The 19,983-nt window shown below is 42.5% G+C and overlaps 1 protein-coding gene across 3 annotated transcripts in view; it reads left to right on the top strand.

The window, feature by feature from the left end:
* Positions 1-19,983, top strand: part of fat2 (FAT atypical cadherin 2) — a 177,651-nt gene that overhangs the window by 97,660 nt on the left and 60,008 nt on the right. For all 3 annotated transcript variants that reach the window (XM_034182317.1, XM_034182316.1, XM_034182315.1), the window contains 6 exons: positions 2,029-2,262; positions 4,415-4,804; positions 10,818-11,029; positions 12,947-13,084; positions 14,777-14,920; positions 19,259-19,456. In XM_034182317.1, the coding sequence (XP_034038208.1) occupies positions 2,029-2,262; positions 4,415-4,804; positions 10,818-11,029; positions 12,947-13,084; positions 14,777-14,920; positions 19,259-19,456 (1,316 nt within the window). The remainder of the gene's footprint in view (positions 1-2,028; positions 2,263-4,414; positions 4,805-10,817; positions 11,030-12,946; positions 13,085-14,776; positions 14,921-19,258; positions 19,457-19,983) is intronic.

The following is a 19,983-nucleotide window of genomic DNA, read 5'->3' as shown; positions in this document are numbered from 1 at the left end:
GGAGACGAATGGAAGACGGCATTTAACACCCCGTTAGGTCACTTTGAGTACCTGGTCATGCCGTTCGGCCTCACCAACACCCCCGCGACGTTCCAAGCCTTGGTTAACGACGTCTTGCGGGACTTCCTGCACCGATTCGTCTTCGTATATCTGGACGATATTCTCATCTTTTCTCCGGATCCTGAGACCCATGTCCAGCATGTACGTCAGGTCCTGCAGCGGTTGTTAGAGAACCGACTGTTTGTGAAGGGCGAGAAGTGCGAGTGGGGTTTATCATCTCCTCTAACTCCGTCACCCCTGATCCGGCCAAGGTTGCGGCGGTGAGAGATTGGCCCCAACCAACAAGCCGTAGGAAGCTGCAACAGTTCCTCGGCTTCGCTAATTTCTATAGGAGGTTCATTAAGGGCTACAGTCAGGTAGTTAGCCCCCTGACAGCCCTGACCTCTCCAAAAGTCCCCTTCACCTGGTCGGATCGGTGCGAAGCCGCGTTCAAGGAGTTGAAACGATGGTTCTCTACTGCGCCAGTTTTGATGCAGCCCGACCCTAGCCGCCAGTTCATGGTTGAAGTGGACGCCTCTGACTCAGGGATAGGAGCCGTGCTGTCCCAGAGCGGAGAGACCGATAAGGTTCTTCACCCGTGCCTACTTTTCACGCAGGTTGACCCCGGCTGAACGGAACTATGACGTCGGCAATCGAGAACTCCTTGCGGTGAAAGAGGCTCTTGAGGAGTGGAGACACCTGTTGGAGGGAGCGTCTGTGCCGTTCACGGTTTTCACTGACCATTGGAACCTGGAGTATATCAGGACCGCCAAGCGGCTGAACCCCAGGCAAGCCCGCTGGTCACTGTTCTTCGGGCGTTTTGACTTCCGGATCACCTATCGCCCCGGGACCAAGAACCAGAGGTCGGATGCCTTGTCCTGGGTACACGAAGAGGAGGTCAAAACTGCACTGTCGGATCCACCGGAGCCCATCCTGCCGGAGTCCACTATCGTGGCCACCCTCACCTGGGACGTGGAGAAGACCGTCCGGGAGGCCCTGGCACGGAGCCCGGACCCAGGAACAGGTCTGAAGAACCGTTTATACGTCCCACCAGAGGCCAGAGCTGCAGTCTTGGACTTCTGTCACGGTTCCAAGCTCTCCTGTCATCCAGGGGTGCGAAGGACCGTGGCAGTTGTCCGGCAGCGCTTCTGGTGGGCGTCTATGGAGGCCGACGTCTGGGAGTATATCCAGGCCTGCACCACCTGTGCCAGGGGCAAGGCAGACCATAAAAGGTCCCAAGGACTTCTCCAGCCATTACCGGTGCCTCATCGCCCCTGGTCCCACATCGGCCTGGATTTCGTCATGGGCCTCCCGCCGTCCCAGGGCAACACCACCATCTTCAACGATAGTGGACCGATTCTCCAAGGCGGCCCACTTCGTGGCCCTCCCGAAGCTCCCAACAGCCCAGGAGACAGGAGACCTCCTGGTCCACCACGTCATCCGTCTGCATGGGATACCCACCCACATCGTCTCTGACCGTGGTCCCCAGTTCTCCTCACATGTCTGGAGGAGCTTCTGCAGGGAACTGGGGGCCACCGTGAGCCTAGCCTCTCGTCCGGGTACCATCCACAGACGAACGGACACGCAGAGCGGGCCAACCAGGAACTGGAACAGACCCTCCGCTGCGTAACATCCATGCACCCGACGGCCTGGAGTAACCATCTGGCCTGGATCGAGTATGCGCATAACAGCCAGGTGTCTTCTGCCACCGGCCTCTCCCCATTTGAGGTGTGTTTGGGGTACCAGCCCCCATTATTTCCCGTGGTGGAGGGAGAGGTCGGTGTGCCCTCGGTCCGGGCCCATCTTCGGAGATGCCGTCAGGTGTGGCGCACCGCCCGTTCTGCCTTGTTGAAAGCCCGGACAAGGGCCAAGACCCATGCAGACTGCCGGCGGTCCCCGGCCCCTGCATACCAGCCATACCGTTTTGACAAGGACTGTACATGTACTGCTGTTCTTGACTTGTTTTTTTTGTTTGTTTTTTCTTCTCAGGTGACCTGTTCACCCTGGATGTGTTGGACCGGGAGAGCGTGGTTGAGCACAACATGGTGGCCAAGGCGACAGACGGCGGGGGGCGGTCCTGTCAGGCAGACATCATGCTGAGGATCCAGGACACAAATGATAACCCTCCTAGTTTCTCCTCCAGCCACTACGAGGTCACTGTATTCGATAATACCACCGTCCGAACGCCCATCGCCGTCGTATACGCCAAGGACCCGGACGCAGGTAGGTTGCTGTCAAGAGTTTTTTTTTGTTTGTTTGTTCATTTTTCACATGCACTTTTTTGTCTGTTGAGAGTGTAAATATCAGAACTTGTTAGGACAGTTATAATTTCTCTCAGGTTGATGCATGTCTCAACAAACTCTCGGTCCTTTCAGAAGAGTGGAATGATGTAGAGACTCGCCCCGAAATGAATGTGCTATTATTGATCCCAGAAGCCTTTCTGATGTTTTTGTCCTTAGAGATTAATTTTCCATCAGTAAATTTGAAATACTCCACATTTGGCTCTTAAGCAGCGTAAGTGAGGCAGACGAGAACCAGTCATGGTTTCAAGTTGGCAACAGTTATTTTGTGGTAAAGTTCAGGGAGCACTGTCTCTCACTTCTTCATACGTACATACATATAGTACAGTCAGGGACTGGACTGTGTCCAATTTGGTGACCTTTAATTGCCTCTCTGTTGTTTTGCGGATGATGCAGTTCTCTTGGCTTCAGACAAGGACCTTCAATCATCACTGAGCAGATTTGAGGCTGATCATCAATGAGCAGATTTGAGGCTGAGCATGAAGTGACTGGGATGAGGATCAGCAGCCTCCAATCTGAGACCATGGTCTTTCAGAGAAAGGGTGGCCTGTCCCCTCTGGGTCAGGGGAGAGTTACTGCCCCAAGTGGAGGAGTTTAAGTATCTTGAGGTCTCGTTCAGGAGTGGGGGAAAGATGAAACGTGAGATCGATAGTCTGATGTTTTATGGATGCTGTACCAGGCATTCGTGGGGATGAAAGCTAGAAGTCAAGACTCTCAATTTATCAGTTTATTTACTCTTCTGACTCACCTATGCTCATGAGCTTTGGGTAATGGCCATGAGAACAGGTTGTGGATACTAGCGGCAAAAATGAGATTCCTCTGTTCACATTGAAAATAACCAGTTAAAGTGGTTCAGGCATCTAGTGGGGATGCCCCGGTTGTCTTCCTATGGAGGTCTTCAAGACACGTCCAACTAGGGGGAGGCCCTGGGGAACACCCAGGACACACTATAAGGATCACCGTACATCCAGAAAGTATTCACAGCAACTGTAGAGATGGTGCCTGGTTTCCTCCAAACATGACGCCTGTCATTCACCCAAAAGAGTTCAATCTTTGTCTCATCAGACCAAAGAATTTTGTTTATCGTGGTCTAAGAGTCCTTCAGGTGCCTTTTGGCAAACTCCAGCTGGGCTGCCATGTGCCTTTTATTATGGAGTGGCTTCCGTCTGGCCAATCTACCACACAGGCCTGATTGGTGGATTGCTGCAGAGATGGTTGTCCTTCTGGAAGGTTCTCCTCCCTTCACAGAGGAATGCTGGAGCTCTGACAGAGTGACCATTAGGTTCTTGGTCACCTCCCTGACTAAGGCTCTTCTCCCCTGATCGCTCAGTTTAGACGGGAGGCCAGCTCTCAGAAGAGTCCTTGTGGATCTGAACTTCTTCCATTTACAGATGATGGAGGTCACTGTGCTCATTGGGACCTTCAAAGCAGCAGAAATGTTTCTGTACCCTCCCCCAGATTTGTGCCTCCAAACAATCCTATCTTGGAGGTCTGCAGACAATTCCTCTGACTTCATGCTTGGTTTGACTGTCAACTGTGGGACCTTGTATGTAGACAGGTGTGTGTCTTTCCAGATCATGTCCAATCAAATGAATTTGCTCCAGGTGGACTCCAATTAAGCTGTAGAAACATCTCAAGGATGATCAGTGGAAAAAGGAGGCACCTGAGCTCTATTTGAGCTTCATGACAAAGGCTGTGAATACTTATGTACATGTTATTTATTTTTAATAAATTTGCAAAAAAAAATCTCACAAACTTTTTCACATTGTCATTATGGTGTAATGTGAGTAGAATTTTTAGGGAAAAATGAATTTACTCCATTTTGGAATAAGACTGTAACATAACAAAATGTGGAAAAGGCGAAGTGCTGTGAATACTTTCTGGATGGCCTGTATCACTCTCAGCTTGCTTGAGACTCACCTCAGGATTCCACAGGAAGAGTTTAATGATTTAGCTGAAGATAGGGAAGTGAGGGAGGAGCTGCTTGTCGACCCGGATAAGCGGCAAAGCAAACAAAAAAGACCTCTGATTTTCAAGCTCAAAGTTCCTTCCACTCATTCCGTATTCTCCTCCAGGTATAAACGCTGAGGTGAAGTACTCCCTCGTGGTTGGCGACCGAGGCTACTTTTCTCTCGACGAGTTCTCAGGGATCCTGCGTCTGGAACAACCCCTGACCTTCGACTCACCGTCAACCTTCAATCTCAAGGTCAAGGCCACAGACCGCGGCCTTCCTCATCACCTCTATTCCTTCACCACTGTGACAGTGGATGTGGTCTCTCTGGATGACTACCAGCCCGTCTTCCTGAACACCGAGTACACCATCCAGATCCCAGAATCCTTGGTGATTGGTTCAGAGGTGCTGAGTCTCTCCACCCTCACCAGACATGATGTAGGACCAGAGCCGGTTGTCTACCGTATCGTATCAGGAAACGAGGACGGACGGTTCCTGCTGGACGCGCACACAGGTCAGACAGATTTTGTCTGATTTCCACTTGAAATGTCTTCACTTTGTTTGCGTTTTTTATTTTGCAGTTTGAATGTCTGTAATAGACATCAAACTGACAAACAAGTTCATTTAGAGCAGCACCTGCTCCTAATTTCCTTCATGCATGGAATGATTAAACTATGGTTCTACCCAGCAAGGACTCTGGACATGTCCATGCGGCACACAGGTATACCCTGTAATAAATAATCAAAACAAATTTGTTTTTTTCTATGGAGATAAAGCACCAAAGTTCACTGAATTTGCAGGCGGTTGAAAGGTCATCGAAAATAAACACCAGCTCTGATTTTCAGTTTTGTAATAAGATTGCTTAAAACTATTGATTATTTTTAAACTGTAATCAGAAAAAAGCTATGGATTTAAATTAAAATACAGCAAGAACAACAATTAAAAAAATGTCAAACACCACTGAAAGGTGTTATTATTATTATTATTATCATTATTATTGGTCAAATATTTGTAGCGATTTAGGTTTGCAGCTAAATCCTCCCATCAAACTGTTATAAAGCCTTACTCATCTGCTATTGTTAGGGTGCATCAATACACATTCACTGTGATATCATACATATCATGATACAACTATCACAGTGTGATACATATCATGAATCACATCGTGGCACAATACACATCATGATACACATATCACAATATGGTAAATATTACAATACACATATCGTAATACGATACATATCATAGCACACCTATCACAATGTGATACATATTACAAAAACACCTATCACGATGTGATACATATTACAAAACACCTATCACGATGTGATACATATTACAAAAACACCTATCACGATGTGATACATATTACAAAACACCTATCACGATGTGATACATATTACAAAAACACCTATCACGATGTGATACATATTACAAAAACACCTATCACGATGTGATACATATTACAAAACACCTATCACGATGTGACACATATTACAAAAACACCTATCACGATGTGATACATATTACAAAACACCTATCACGATGTGACACATATTACAAAAACACCTATCACGATGTGATACATATTACAAAACACCTATCACGATGTGATACATATTACAAAAACACCTATCACGATGTGATACATATTACAAAACACCTATCACGATGTGATACATATTACAAAAACACCTATCACGATGTGATACATATTACAAAACACCTATCACGATGTGATACATATTACAAAAACACCTATCACGATGTGACACATATTATAAAAACACCTATCACGATGTGACACATATTATAACACACCTATCACGATGTGACACATATTATAAAAACACCTATCACGATGTGACACATATTATAACACACCTATCACAATGTGACACATATTATAAAACACCTATCACAATGTGACACATATTATAAAAACACCTATCACGATGTGACACATATTATAACACACCTATCACGATGTGACACATATTACAAAAACACCTATCACGATGTGACACATATTATAAAAACACCTATCACAATGTGACACATATTATAAAAACACCTATCACGATGTGACACATATTATAACACACCTATCACAATGTGACACATATTACAAAAACACCTATCACAATGTGACACATATTACAAAAACACCTATCACGATGTGACACATATTATAAAAACACCTATCACAATGTGACACATATTATAAAAACACCTATCACGATGTGACACATATTATAACACACCTATCACAATGTGACACATATTATAAAAACACCTATCACGATGTGGTACATATCATGATACATAATTTCATCATTGTTAGCACAAATTCTGTAGAAACTAATTTGTGGTGAATGTTTTAATTTGAAAGAAGGAAAGGATTTTTTAAAATTGTGATCTGTGTTTTTCAAGATTTCCTTTGTCACTTCAGATAGAATATTTAATGTTGTCTGCTTTCTGTTTGTATATTTTATAAATCCTTGATGATTCTTCTGCAAGAGGTCATTATTTCTTTCATGTGGTAGTTTACTTTTCATGGTATCATGACACTAATTCTTTTAAAGTGCAATTTGATACAGTCTTCACGATACAATTATCACAAGTCGTGATGCTTCGTTGCACCCCTACTGACTGTAGCAGCTCACAGCTTGAGAGTTTCTGATTCAATGTAATAAAAAAAAAAAGTTAGACAAGTTGCTGAGAAGTAAAGTATCTTTGCCTGCTGGATTTTAAAACTTTGCCTTCCAGGTGCTGTGTGAAGCTGATGCTGTCAATAAATCACTAAAAGGCAGCTGGTCAGAGGAATCGCTCTTATTGATCGCTCTGCACTGCATTCAGGTTCATTATTTGAGTCTAAACGTTGGTGATCAGAAACGTGAAGTCAATATTTGAGCTCCAGGGAAAAACCAGGGGAGGTAAGATGAGGGATCCATTAATTACTGCAAGGTCGCTGAGATTCCTGGTGCTTGTTTTGGCGGCAGATTAATATCTATTCATGAGGCAACTTCAGCAACTAAACTGTGTCCTGGAAGTTAAAAGCTTTGTGATGTTTCTTCTATCGTAAAAGACTTCAGGCACATATTTAATATTTGGATTACAATCAGTGAAGAGTTTTAAATGTTTGCAATACCGACCTCATCAGTGTTAATAAAGAAGTTTTATTTTAGGGAAGAGTTAACTTAACAAGGAATATTAAAAGTATTTATAAAGCAGCTCAGATTTTTTCCAGAATAAAGAATATCTGCAAAATATGTATTATTTCACCTCATCAGCACCTTACCAGATCATCTTTATTATTTTTTTGTTTCAGAATGTTTAATTTTCACTTGCTGAACTTTGTGTCAAATCATAGTCATGTCGTATATCATCATGATATGACAATATTGAGATACGATCATTCTGCCATATTGAAAAGTTTGAATATTAATTTACATCTACATTTTAAGAAAATGCTTAAAGCGGCAGGGGGTTAGGAGGGCTGTAATTGGGGGGTTGGAAGGCCCCCAGAAGCTGATGTTTTTTAGTCATGTTAAAGCTCCACAGAAGGAAAATAAAGTGTGAAGGACCTAAATGACATGGTGAGATGTTGAAGAGCCAGATCCTCATTCATGTCCATGACATATACATAATATTATTTTTTTAAATTTATTTAGCTTAAGTTTTCTCAGTCATCAACAGAACACAGGGCTAAAAATCTGCTTTTTAACTGAAAAACAGATTTTAGGTGCTGCAGCCAGAACGATCAAATTGAATTCACTGCAATACAAAAACACTCTGACGTGTTCACTGCTTATTAAGAATGCAAAACATTATTTTTTTAGATGTTCTCCTACACGCTGCAGAGCAATCACACCAGTTTGTGATGGCATCATGAAAAAAAGACATGAGCCTGGGTGGACGTTATGGTTGTTATTAGACTGCCATTTTTGTCGGTGAAAGGTAACTGCAGGATGAAAATGTAGTACATATTGTGACAGTATCATGAAAAATCAAAAACAAAAAACAACAATTAAAAAAGACTGGGCTGGATTATTACCAGCTTTACCAGGACCAATTACAGTTGTATTTTATTGATGATGATGATGATGATGATGTTTGCTTGTTTTGATTTCTTTCATGAAATGTGGGAAAAATCACATGTGATTTTTGTTGCAGATGAGGCATCTGAAACGTGATTTTCTGTTGACACGGCGATAAAACAAACAAAAAAAAAAAATCTACCTTTGATGACTAAAATCTACCTTGCTTGAACCCAGTCGCTGTTGAAAAGCAGCTCTCATCTTCTTTTTTCCCCCTTCATTTTCCTGCTGAATGACCCAAAGATGATGATCATCATAAACTCACAGCACTCTTCAAAGTCCATCTGGAAAAAGAAGTAAATCTCTAAACCAAGTATTCTGAGTTTGGGGTGAAGGCTGTGGGTAACAGGAGAATCACTCACACGTTCACTCTTGTGAGTGCAATGTATGAGTTTTGTTTATTTTCACAGAAGCCTACAGAATTATGGAAAAAAAAAACTTTGAAGGTTTTGAAACGCAAGGAGCCACAATTAATCTTCGGACCAAAAAGGAATCGTCAAATATGAGACATCGTGCAGTTTGTCTTAACATGTCTGTACAATAAATCACCTGGATGACAGGAAGGGCATCCGGTGTAAAAATGTGTCCAAATCAACATGCAGATCCACCTCGGATCTGCTGTGGCAACCCTGAGTGCAAAACAAGGGAGCTGCCAAAGGGACTTACTGAATAGGATCCTGAACAGGGGAGGTGATGGTCTAGTGGTTAAGGCGTTGGGCTTGAGATCAGATCCTCTGTTCAAATCCCCGCCTGACTGGAAAATCACTAAGGGCCCTTGGGCAAGGTCCTTAATCCCCTAGTTGCTCCTCGTGTGTAGTGAGCGCCTTGTATGGCAGTACCCTGACATCAGGGTGAAAGTGAGGCATTATTGTAAAGCACTTTGAGCGCCTGATGCAAAAACGCTATATAAATGTAGTCCATTTACGATTTGATTCTATGATTCAGTCATACCATAAATTATTATTCTGTGTGGCATTGACATTTGATCAAATGTGTCCATTATTGGACCACTTTGTCTTTGACTAATTGACCTTTTGAGTTAAATAATTTGACCTTTTATGGTCACCCAAGATCAAAAGTTGTCCAACCAACAGAAAGATGATATATTAATACATATTAGTGTTTAATAGTAAGTTTATAAATTCCTGGAAGTAGCCATTCCACAGATCACCTGCTGTATATATGAGTAGTAGATCAGGAGTCTGACCTTGACCTGTGACCTTGATTTTTAACTATTTCTTGTCTAAATCAAACCACTTTGTCCTTGGCTGACCTTCGTACATTCCACCAAGCTTGGTCCGAATCAGATTAACACTCTTTGAGTTATTTATCTCTCTCTCTCTCACACACACACACACACACACACACACACACACACACACACACACACACACACACACACACACACACACACACACACACACACACACACACACACACACACACAGGAATGAAAACCCTGTGCACCTTTTAAGAGCTCTTTAGTTAAAGTCTTTATATTTAATGTAGCATATGCAGTTGAGTCACTGTATGGTGATGTTACCTGATATTCAAGAACATTTGTGGTCTAATGTCGTTTTTCCATCTATAAATTGTATTTTATTAACTACTCACACTTTTCCCAATTTCACTTGAAACAAACACCAAAATGCTTTCATTAGAGTTTTACCTACAGTATGTACGTCTAAATTTTCAAGATCTATTTATAACTTTTTAAGTTATGAATGTCATTATATCGCTAACATTCTTCTGGATCCTGAATCCAGAATATCTTGTAGACTGACTCAAAAATTTGATAAATTATTTCCCAGGACATTATACATCTGCTCACAAAATGCTATCAAAGTTCATTATTATTTACATATATATTTATTATTATTGTTGTTGTTATTACAGTCGGGCAAAAAAGTATTTAGTCAGTCCCTGATTGTGCAAGTTCTTCAACTTAGAAAGATGAGAGAGGTCTGTCATTTTCAACATACTTCAACTGTGAGAGACAAAATGAGAAAAAAAATCCAGGAAATCACATTGTAGGATTTTTAAATAATTTATTTGTAAATTATGATAGAAAATAAGTATTTGTTCAATAACACAAGTTCAACTAAGTACTTTGTAACTTAATCTTTGTTGGCAATCACAGAGGTCAAACGTTTCCTGTAAGTCTTCACCAGGTTTGCACACACTGTAGCTGGTATTTTGGCCCATTCCTCCATGCAGATCTCCTCTAGAGCAGTGATGTTCTGGTGCTGTCACTGGGCAACATGGACTTTCAAGTCCCTCCACAAATTTTCTATGGTGTTGAGGTCTGAAGACTGGCTTGGCCACTCCAGGACCTTGAAATGCTTTTTTACGGAGCCACTCCTTTGTTGCCTGAGTGGTGTGTTTGGGATCATTGTCACTGGATCTGCTTTATAATTGGTTCTGCAGGTTTGCTGACACTCACTGCACCGCTGGACTTTGAAGCTTGCCATGAGTACTACCTGTCTATGGAAGGAAACCGTGGAAAGTCATCCCTCAGCGACATTACCATGGTCGTCATCAACGTAACTGACGTCAATGACAATGCGCCGGCGTTCGGACAGCGTGTCTACAGAGCTGAGGTATCAGAGGATCTGACGCCTGGAAGCCTGGTCATGCAGGTAAAGATCCAGATCCACATACAGATGTTTCACACCAAAATACCAAAATGGCAGGATGAGGAAATTTCCATACAATGAAATATGCAAAATAGCTGTTGGACAGGCAGGAAGATGGTTGGTTCGTTCCCCAATCACCAGTGTGCAGCTGCAGTTCTGTTTGCATGGTGTCAGGCTGACTTCTGTGGTAAGTGGATCAGGTGGAAGAGCGTGATATAAATGCATTCTGTTCAGGACCCGCTGTGGTGACCTCGAGCAAACACACGAGCAGCCAAATGACACCTGACTGCAGGTTTTCTGCAGATCTTTGTGATGTCCATCTGTCACCAAGTGCTTTGCCAAAGTCCATCCAGTACTTTTTGGGATACTGGGCCGTGTCTTTGACACAGTGCAAATCAGCACGCACAGTGCAAATGTCGTTCTTTGTGTACAGCCAATGTTGTTTTTATTTTCGTGCACTGTGTCCCCTTAAAATGAGGCGTGGTCAGTTTTTCTGCTGTTTATAAGCTAAGTCTCTTCAGCTGCGCTCTTGTTTTCACTCGGGGTCACCACAGCAGGTCCACAGTAGATCTGCGTGTTGATTTGGCACAAGATTTACGCTGGATGCTCTTCCTGATTCAGCTCCACATTACACAGAGAAATGTGGCAGGGGTGGGGATTGAACCAGGAACCTGCACTGAAACCAAGTGCACTAACTACTTGCCCACGACCCCTAGGGCATGATATTCAGACATGTCTTACACAGGCGGGTTTGTGACATGCCATCGTGCACATTAATGCAGCAAACCACAACGAAACTGAACAGAAACAAACATTTTAACAATGAAATGAAGTAATGAAGTGCTTTTTCAGCTATATCAGAAGCTCACAGCGCTTTGCAATGATGCCTCACATTCACACAGACACACACACACACACACACACCCTCACACACCGATGTCAGGGTGCTGCCATACAAGGTGCTCACTACACTCCGGGAGCAACTTGGGGATTAAGGACCTTGCCCAAGGGCCCTTAGTGACTGAACGCTGGTTTTCTTCATCACAGATGGTGACTCATATCGCGATTTGATGCTACATCAATAAACTGGATTTATTTTATTTTAAATGCTGTATTTTTTACATGTTCCAGTGTAGATGCAGAGTTCTGTTATCTGCAGCTTCAGAACAGAATCCTGAAAGTCAAATGTTAGAGATGTTACACACACACGCGCGCGCACACACACACGTTGACATCCTGACAGCTGGAGGTCTGCTGATAAAACAGAAAACAAACGTCAGATCACACCGAATTTAAGACAAACACAGACAGCCACACACACACCGTAACGCTGATGCGTGCACGTGCACGTTTATCCGACATGTCAGGTGTCATCTGTCAGACCAGCGGTAGCGATAACGCAGCAGTAACACAGCTCAGTGGCTCACTGGGAGTCTGACCACCGCTGGATGATGATTCTGTCACCATGCCATGTCACCGCCCGCCCGTGTGTCCCTCCCTAATGTCACCTGGTCCCCATGTCACTGAAACATTTTCACACTTTTCTTATGATCTGGGGACAGTTTTAGGCTTTATCATTATGATGTGATAACGCAACAATACTAACGGGAAAAACAACGTGAGAAGAAATGCTGAAGCTGACCTCTGACCTTTGACCTCTACCCAATGATTTGCCCCTTAACATCCGAACAGCCCCCACTATAGAGTGTTTTAAGTCTTGTCTTAAGACCCATTTTTATGCTTTGGCTTTTAACACCGCGTGAGTGTGTGGTCCTCTGTGTGTGTGTGTGTGTGTGTGTTTTTTGTACAGCACTTTGGAAACTATGTTTGTGAAATGTGCTATATAAATAAAGTGGTATGATATGGCAAGGGACTGCAGAAAATGTGCTGACACCACAGAATAAAGCTGCTTGTTTTCAGGTGACGGCCACTGATCCGGACGGTCCGATCAACAATCTGCTGCGTTACTCCATTGTGAGCGGAGACCCGCTGCAGCAGTTCTCCATTCACCCGCGGAATGGCGAGGTGACGGTGCGCACCGCCCTGGACAGAGAGGAGGTCAGTGTGTGCATGTCAATCAAACAACAACTACACAGAAAGCAAATTCATTCATTCATTTTAGATTAATGTGGACTCTGTCTGTACTCCCACTGTGGCTTTGCTAGAAATGATCATGATCATGAGAACACAGACATTTATTCAGGCATTGTGTCACTAAAATGTTGGTATCTTTCATGTTTTGTGACACTGAGGTAATCAAAAATGATTGAGTTCATGTCGTCTATCAAAAATAAATCAGTGTAGTAATTATTGTGCCTTATTGAGCCTCAAATCAAACTTTTTTCATTTAGGTCGCGTTTCCTCTGACATGCCAGATATTCAGCGTGGGATGATACACTTCGTTACCTCCCAGTATGATACTTATCACGATACTTGGGTGCCGATTTGATGCACATCACAATCCGATACATATCATGATTCCATACGTATCAGATTTCTAAATGTTATCTGTTTATTTATTGCAGCTTTTAACACTACAATGTGGGAAAGAGTTTAATACGCACTTCTAATGATTTTATGACATAAATCATATTTGTGAAAACAATGTTCAGTGTGTTTTGTGTGTTTTTTAATTCTCTCCAGGACAATTGTGCTGCATGATTTGTAATTGATTAAAACACTTTCTGAAATAAACTGGTACCTGTCAATGTAGTTTTTGCAAATTCTTACAAATTTCCATGCTCATGTGCAGCACACATTACACCTTAAATGTTGAAGAATGTGCATTAGTTTAGAGCAACAATAAGAAGATGATTGCCACTTTTTTCCCCCACTGGCATTACACCACCTTGTGGTCAGTCACAACCTCCTAGTGGAGGAATATGAAGGGTATGTACACATTTGGCTGAAAAATATCTACAAGTGCAATTTTTTGTGCATTATTTCTTTGTAAATTTTAATCTGTTTTAAAAAGTCAAATTTTTGCATTATGGTTGTGTGATGTTTGTTTTATCATTGTATCATGACATCTTACGACGCAGTTTTAGGGCCACATTGAATTTCTTTTTTTTTTTTTTTTTTTTTGGACTTCGAGAATAAAGTTGTAATATTACGAGAAAAAAGTCGTAATAATACGAGAATAAAGTCATACTTTTACGAGAAAAAAGTCGTAGTATTACAAGAAAAAAGTCGAAATATTACTTGTATATTATGACTTTATTCTCATAGTATTATGACTTTATTCTCGTAAAATTACGAATTTATTCTTGTAATATTATGACTTTATTCTTGTAAAATTATGACTTTATTCTCGTAATATTATGACTTTTTTCTCATAATATTACGATTTTATTCTCGAAGTCTTAAAATTACGGCTTTATTCTCGTAATATTGCGACTTTATTCTCGTAATATTACAAATTTATTCTCGAAGTCTAAAAAAAAAAAAAAAAATTCTATGTGGCCCTAAAACGCCGTCGTAATATCTGCTATGGTTCATCATGCAGTAAAACTCTTCTTGCTATCTAGGTTTAATATTTTTTTTTTTCCCTGTGCTCTGCTGAGCAAGAAAATTACAGGACAGTTGATCAGCACTGCTGCTTCGACTGCCTGCCGTGCATCTGAACTTACAAACTTTTAAAGGCGCTAACAGCCCAAGATTAGTCCAAACAAGTGCGACCATCCTACAGCTAAACTCGTGTCCACTCCGTTAATGAAGCTAATGGCTGAATCACATCTTCTGCCTCTCCAGGTTCCTCATTACTCCCTGACAGTCCAGGCAGCAGATGAAGGAGATCCCCCTTTGTCTTCGGCAGTCTTAGTCACCGTCACCATTGTCGACGTCAATGACAACCCGCCCGTCTTCTCACAGGTCAACCACAGCCTCCTGCTGCAGGTACGACACTTCCAGCTGGAGACGAACCACTAAAATCCTGCACGTTTACGGTTTCTAAGTGTTAATTAATGAGATCCCTGTGGGATGCTTTTGCTGAGTCGGGGAAATCCTCTTTAGTGCACGCTGGGTGAAAAAAAAAAAAACACTTTGGTTTTGTGTTCAAAGATGAGCCATGCACTCAGCCTGAAGCACTTAAAAATGTTGGCATGACACAATGTTCTGAAAACACCGACTTCACTTAAACACTGCGACAACAAAAAGTCAACATGCACTATGTAAAATAATTCAGCCAGGGCGCTTGGAAAAGAATTGCCTGCTCATCAGCTTCCACAAATAACCTCCGGGTCAGCGGTGGCATTCACGTGTGAAAACTGACAACGCCATGAAAAATATGAGGACATGGACAAACAGGGGACTTTGACTTTGACGTTTTTTGGCATTCCATTTCTTTTTTTATGTGGACACAGTAATTCAGTTCAATTTCATTCAATTTATGTTCATTTATATAACACCAAATCACAGCAAAGTTGCCTCATGGTGCTTCACACAAGTAAAGTCTAACTTTACCAACCCCCAGAGCAGCAGCGGTGAGGACAAACTCCCTCTGATAATTTGAGGAACAAACCTCAAGCAGACCAGACTCAAAGGGGTGACCCACTGCTTGAGCCATGTTACAGACACAATAGGAGGCCGCAGTCTCGTTTGGGGGCGGGCGCTAAAGGGGTAAAATATGACACATTTGACGTAATTTTTCTACTTCTATGGGACCAACCATGTCATTTTCAATGGGTTTTTGGGCAAATTACAAACAAACAAAGTGAAAATGTAAAGAAAAGGTGACGATGCGGTGGGAAAGTGGACATGTGTTGCAGTTTGTTTACGATCCGGAGCTCAAACGTATCGAGGCGGTTTTGCAGGCGAGAGAATGGAGCTACTCTGGTTAGCTGTGTAAGCTAATACTTAACGACACAACGTCTCCCACTAGCTTTGTCTTTTCTTCTCCACTGAGAACCAAAAAAAATAAAAAATACTCTTCACGATTGCTTCAGTGGTTGCAGCAGAAAACAAAACAGTACACCATTTTTCCGTGTGAAGGTACATCAAATCCCACAATATCATGTAGGGTTCAAACAAGACTGTGGTCTCCTATTGACTATACAAATATAAAGGAAATTTTGGGAGTTGGTTGATTCTGGTACAGCACTTACAGACAGGAGCGTTTAAGAGATTCTGGGGTCCACGGGCAAAAAGGACCTGTGGGGCCCAGCATAGACCCTCCAAAGACCACATCATGACCACCCCCGAGGTGGCCAGTGGTGACTATGTCCAGTGACCAGCAGTGCACTATGTAATCAAATGGACTCAGCTGCTCTTTGGGGCCCCCATCAAGCTCAGGCCCCTCTGCGTTTGCTTGCATTGCCTACCCTGCTGCAACGCCCCTGCTTACAGATAGACCTATGACTAGACATGGACGGTATGATCACTGCTTGTTCTTCTCAGTGGTTTCAAAGATGGGATAAAGCTTACTCCTTCCATGTAATCCTTTGCGGGTATCTTGAATCGTCCCAGTCCGAGTTCAGTTTGAAGGGCTATTCTGCAGAAAATAAAACAAAAAAGCCTGCAACTTTTTCTATTAAATCGGTAGCCAAAGTAATCCCATACAGCTGACTTGGTCCTTTTAGACGGAGAGAAAAGTTCAGTGCAGGCTTTGCCTCCTTCAGCCATGATGCAGAGCTAGCTAAGGTTAGCTGCCTGTTCGTAAACAGAGACAGAGGTGCGCACCAGGGGGAAGGGTGGCAGTGGCTGCCTCCACTCTGCCTGTCAAGAATTCTCATAACCCGCTCAGACCGTAGGGATGGTATAATGGAAAATTTTAGTGGTTTTGATACCGTGTCTTTTTCATACTGCGGTATACCGTGAAACTGCTTATTGGCCCATGTCTACCTATGACATCTGGTTTTGAGGCATAACTGTTACGTAAGCACCCATCATTTCTCGAGCACAGTCACCAGCATCCACCCGTGTAACAAGGTGTTTTTAATGACACACGGAAATTTGAGTGGAAATCATACTGGATCATTTTCCTGATTTTTAATCATTTTTCTCGGCTACATTCCAGAGAAAATGCTGCCGTGTGTGTTTGTGTGTGTGCATGCACTGCTCGATCATAACTACAGAATTCATTGAAACTGCACGCTGAGGATTCAAGTGAAACTCTTCAGAGGCAAATCCAGAGCCGAGTTTCTAAACTTCTCAGGGAGAGGAAAACACATCAGCCTCTAATTAAAGGACTGAGTCTGCTGCCGTGGAAAATTTTTAACAGGAAGATTTGGATCACAGCACACTTCAGTTTGAAGAAGATGCGTACATCTGAGCAAGCGTCTGTTGGGCACGGACACTGCCAGCCACTCTGGCTGTTGCTCACCAACCGTGGAGATTTTCTCTCCATCAGACCACCTGTTGCATCATTAGTCCCTGAACCAGAACATCAGCACTGGCTGGTGATGAGTCCTAAGTCCAGCACCGTTCAGTTCCCATCTGCAGATCTCTCTGCTCGCTCACATCCACAGCCAAATGTCCCCGATGAAAAAGGTCCTGATGGTGCAAAGGGTTCTAGCATCTGTCGCTTCACATCACAGCTACTCCTGCTGGCCGTCGTGACAGTGGCGTAAGATATGTAGATGGATGGTGCTCAAGCCTGCAAATGAGTTTTCTTCTTTTCAGACAGATGGTGAAGTTCTGCGGTGTTCTGCAGGATGTACTAGGGAGTGTTTAAGTATTTCAGACAGCACAGAACATGATCTTCTCATGTTTCAACACTGTATTTTCCAGAGTACAAGTAAAAAATATTCAGTTTACTGTCAGACAGCAGTGAGGCAACGAGTAAAATGACCAGCAACAATTTGGATTTGATATTTTCAGATGACTCAGAATTATTAATGTTTAAATAATTTAATTGTTAAATAATAATCAGTTAATTGTTGCAGTGCTATAAAATAAACAGATACATTTGTGCAGAAAAACAAATGCCCCAGATGGTCACTGATCTTCAGGAGTTCTGGTTTCTTGAAACAGCTACAGTATTTCAAGTGTATATATATTTTTTACTAGTATATAATCACGCTTTATATTAAGGTGCCCTGACACGAGCATGTTTTTGATTCACGCAGCATTATGACCTGTGTCTTGATGTGTCATGCTGGAGTGTAAACTCGTCTTTAACAGGTGCAGACAGGACGCGCCGGTGCGCGCTATTGCACACAGAAAATTTTGAAATGTTCAAAAAATCTTTCACGCACAAATGTTGTGCTATGTGGCGTGATCTAATCTCCAACACGACGTGCAGCTCATCAAGTGGAGTAAACAAGAAGTGAACAGAGCGAGTGGTGATGTCAGCGGATCGCATCAGAGCGCAGCTCATCTTAAGGATTATAACAAGAAGTTAAATCTATTATAAACATAAAAATAAATACTTTAACAGCTGCACACAAGAAGCAAAGAACACGCAACTGTTTTATCAAGCCATGACCATGTAAACAAGTCAAATAATTACCTTTTTAGACGGCTCAAAATGCTTTCTGCAGCTTGTTAGGCACACATGTGCGGCTCCGGCTGCAGCCTCCTCTGTGATTCAAGAAGTGATTAGAGCTGTTTTCAACGGCCAATTTGCCGAAAAAAATGATTAATCCCCCATGAAATAATTATTTTATATACGCGGCGTCCAGTGCAGAGCACGTGACAGCCGATAGAACAAAGAATGCTGTTCAGCTGTGAACACAGCGGGTGCGATCGTCACGCCACAGGTCGTGCTGTTGGGTGAATCAAAAACATGCTCATGTCAGGGTACCTTAAGGCTTTCTGAGGAATCAAAGTGCTAAACAAAATAAACTCCAGTAATTAAGGAATAAATGCCAATACTACAACAATGCACAAAGATTCCCAAATTGAAATCTTTGTAAAATCTTTATGATCAGACAAATAATCTGGTATATTTTTCAATATGATTAGGGCATTTTTCAATTTTGACCTCTACCTGGCGACAGCTATTTTCTGGAGGTCATGTTACACTGAGGTTGGATTGTAAGTGTAATTTTGACCTCTTAAATGGTACCAGTTTGGTCAAAATTGGCTTAGATAATGATGATGTTGGTGATTATTATTATTATTATTATAGTTATTATTGTTGTTGTTGTCGTGAATGAGTGTAATCAACATCTACTTGGAAATTAAAGTCATTGCATCACCTATAATTTTAGCTTTACGGGTAACAATTGTTTGGAGCGAGAAATGTAACTAAAGTGAATTAAAATGGATTTTTCTTTTTAATGACTCCTGCAGGAGGGCGAGTCCATTGGCAGCAGCGTTTTCCAGCTGGTGGTGACTGACAGGGACACACCCAGGAACGGCCCGCCTTTTTCCTTCCACATCATAAGTGGCAACGAGGACCGCTGTTTCCATGTCGACCAAGGTGGGCTGCTCTCGCTGTCTGCTCCGCTCAGGAAGAAGGTCAAACCCCATCACCTGCTGAAGATACAGGTGAACCTCTTACTTTGAACTTCTCATCTTCTGTCACTGACGTTTCCGTCTCAGCACCAGCTGACTTTACTCCTGAGATAATCGCGGCTTTTGCTGGAATTCATAGCGGTGGGATGCAAATGACTCAGATTGCCAGGTTGTTAAATAGAAGAGAGGAATAGTGTAATGTGATGTTTTATTGTGGTTTCTCGAGCTGTGCTGCTGATGCAGTTGAGAAAGTCAGTACTCATGATTTCTTTCTGCAACTTTGTGTCGGCCTCTGTGAATCCTAAAATCTAACACGTAGGCCAGATAAGAAACCGTGCTGCTGTCATATCATCTAATCCAACATTAGAGACAGCCAGTGTGATGAAAATATCAACTAGAATCCTTAAAGCTAAAGTGTACAGGATTTAAGTTTAGAATATAGCATTCATAGCTAACAGTTACGTTTAGTTATCACATTATGGAGTAACATATGTCATCTACTACTACGTATAAGCAACAGTATGGTCATCATCATGTCCCAAGGTTCTTTAACCCTCTGG

This window comes from Thalassophryne amazonica, chromosome 11, assembly GCF_902500255.1.
Source record: "Thalassophryne amazonica chromosome 11, fThaAma1.1, whole genome shotgun sequence".
Taxonomy (NCBI): Eukaryota; Metazoa; Chordata; class Actinopteri; order Batrachoidiformes; family Batrachoididae; genus Thalassophryne; species Thalassophryne amazonica.
Note: the sequence above shows the minus strand (reverse complement) of the source record. Positions and strands in the feature narration are given on the sequence as shown.